We start from the raw sequence: 2,150 nt of genomic DNA on the forward strand, positions 1-2,150 counted from the left end.
CTCCCAACCTACTCCCTACCCTCTCCTCCTCTCCCCTCTCCCCTCTCCCCCCTCCTCCTCCTCAACTCACCAGCGTGCACAGAAGTTGCATTTGTAGATGCGTGACGGATCGTTCGAGAAGTCACTCCTTCCCCTCCTGCCCCTCCCCCCTCTTCTTGCACCCTCTCCCCCCTCTCCCACCCTCTCCCCCTCTCCCACCTCTCCCACACCTCCCCTCAACTCACCGGCGCGCGCAGAAGTTGCACTTGTAGATGCGTGACGGATCGTTCGAGAAGTCGACGCCGTGCACGTTGGTGAGGTGCAGCTCGAGGCTGTTGCGCGACTTGCAGCGGTAGTCGCACAGGCTGCACGGGAAGCGGCGCTCGTTGGTGTGCACGAGCATGTGGCGCGTCAAGTCGCTCGGCTTCAGCGAGATCTTGCCGCAGACGCGGCACATGCGCCGCGCGACGTACTCGGGGCTGCGCTGCATCAGGTCCCGCACGGACGACGCCTTCGTCGCCGACGCCGACGTGGAGGACGATGGGGCGAAGCGACCGGTCACCTAGGGGAGACCGGTGGATGTGGATTAGCCCGGCAATCTGCGGGGGACGTGCGCGTCATGAGAGGGAGAGGAAGGAGGGAGGGCATGGAGGGAGGCAGAGAGCGGGAGAGGGAGGAGGGAAGTAGGGAGGCGGAGAGTGGTAGAGGGAGGTGAGATGGCACATAGAGAGAGGTGGAGAGAGGAGCAGAGAGGAGGGAGGGCATGGAGGGAGGCAGAGAGAGAGGGAGAGGGAGGAGCGCCGCCACGCTGGCAGCGTTCACGTACCTTCGATATGGAGATGTTGGGGACTGCTCCGGCTAGCGCTTGCTTTCCTCCTTCTCCTCCTCCTCCTGTTCCTCCCCCGCCTCCTCCCGCGTGCAGGGCCGCCACGCCGGCAGCGTTCACGTATAGCATGCTCGGCACAGCCTCCCGCTCTCCCTCCAGCTTCACGACGACCGGATACGCGTCGCCGCGACAACCGTCGTCGTCCTCGTCCTCGTCCTCGTCGTTGCCGGCGGCGATGGAGGCGGCGATCTTCGCCGCTCCGCACCTCACCAGCTCTTCGTAAAGGTCGACCGGCTCCTGCTTGACCCTGCACACAGAGGTCACGGGGTCAAGAGGTCACGGGGTCAAGAGGTCACGGGGTCGATCGACGAAACGAGGACATGGGTGTGGAAGCTCTCGCACATCTAACGCCCCAGCAGGGGGCGGTGGTGCAGCGGTTTCGCCGGCTTGGCATGCTATCGCGTGAGATTCTGCCACCAGGTGGCGTCAGCACACCGATATTACACTGTGCGTGCTTCCGTGTGAGTTAAAGGGATAAGATCAAGATCTCGCAGTCTCACGCTCTCAGTCCCGCATGCAAAACTGCTGCAAGTACACGCGAATTCCAACAAACCTATCCATCTACTACTACCATTAACTACGCGATGTCAGGAGCGTAGTATATATCTATATCTATATATATACATATTATCATCTAAATATATGTGTGTATGTGTGTATATATATATATGTATATATGGTATACTGTGCGGTTTATTATTATACACTCCTGGTATTAGTATCAGCATATAATAATAATAGATACCGTATCCAAGATCGGTCAAACTAATTATTGAAAATGATTCTCCCAACCCCGCTGTTCTTAGCATGTTAGTAAGTATATATATAGATATAGACATATAATAACTCGTGGGCTGAAATGTTGCGAACGTCCAACGTCCTGACCGTCCAACGCACTGCAACATGAACGCCCCACGCGCAACAGGAACGTATAACGTACTGCAACATGAACGACCCACGCGCAGCGTGAACGTATAACGCACTGCAACATGAACGCCCCACGCGCAACAGGAACGTATAACGCACTGCAACATGAACGCCCCACGCGCAACAGGAACGTATAACGTACTGCAACATGAACGCCCCACGCGCAACATGAACGTATAACGCACTGCAACATGAACGCCCCACGCGCAGCATAAACGTATAACGTACTGCAACATGAACGCCCTACGCGCAACATAAACGTATAACGCACTGCAACATGAACGCCCCACGCGCAACAGGAACGTATAACGCACTGCAACATGAACGCCCAACGCGCAACATGAACGCCCAACGCACT

The 2,150-nt window shown here is 56.9% G+C and overlaps 1 protein-coding gene across 1 annotated transcript in view; it reads right to left on the reverse strand.

The window, feature by feature from the left end:
• Nucleotides 1–2,150, reverse strand: part of LOC106817953 (myc-associated zinc finger protein-like) — an 11,970-nt gene that overhangs the window by 7,432 nt on the left and 2,388 nt on the right. The window contains exons 4-6 of the mRNA XM_014822658.1: nucleotides 1,751–1,761; nucleotides 806–1,112; nucleotides 225–541 (exon numbers count right to left, since the gene is read on the reverse strand). Coding sequence (XP_014678144.1) covers nucleotides 225–541; nucleotides 806–1,112; nucleotides 1,751–1,761 — 635 coding nt within the window. The remainder of the gene's footprint in view (nucleotides 1–224; nucleotides 542–805; nucleotides 1,113–1,750; nucleotides 1,762–2,150) is intronic.

The sequence above is a fragment of the Priapulus caudatus genome, unplaced genomic scaffold, assembly GCF_000485595.1.
Source record: "Priapulus caudatus unplaced genomic scaffold, Priapulus_caudatus-5.0.1 Scaffold1945, whole genome shotgun sequence".
Taxonomy (NCBI): domain Eukaryota; kingdom Metazoa; phylum Priapulida; class Priapulimorpha; order Priapulimorphida; family Priapulidae; genus Priapulus; species Priapulus caudatus.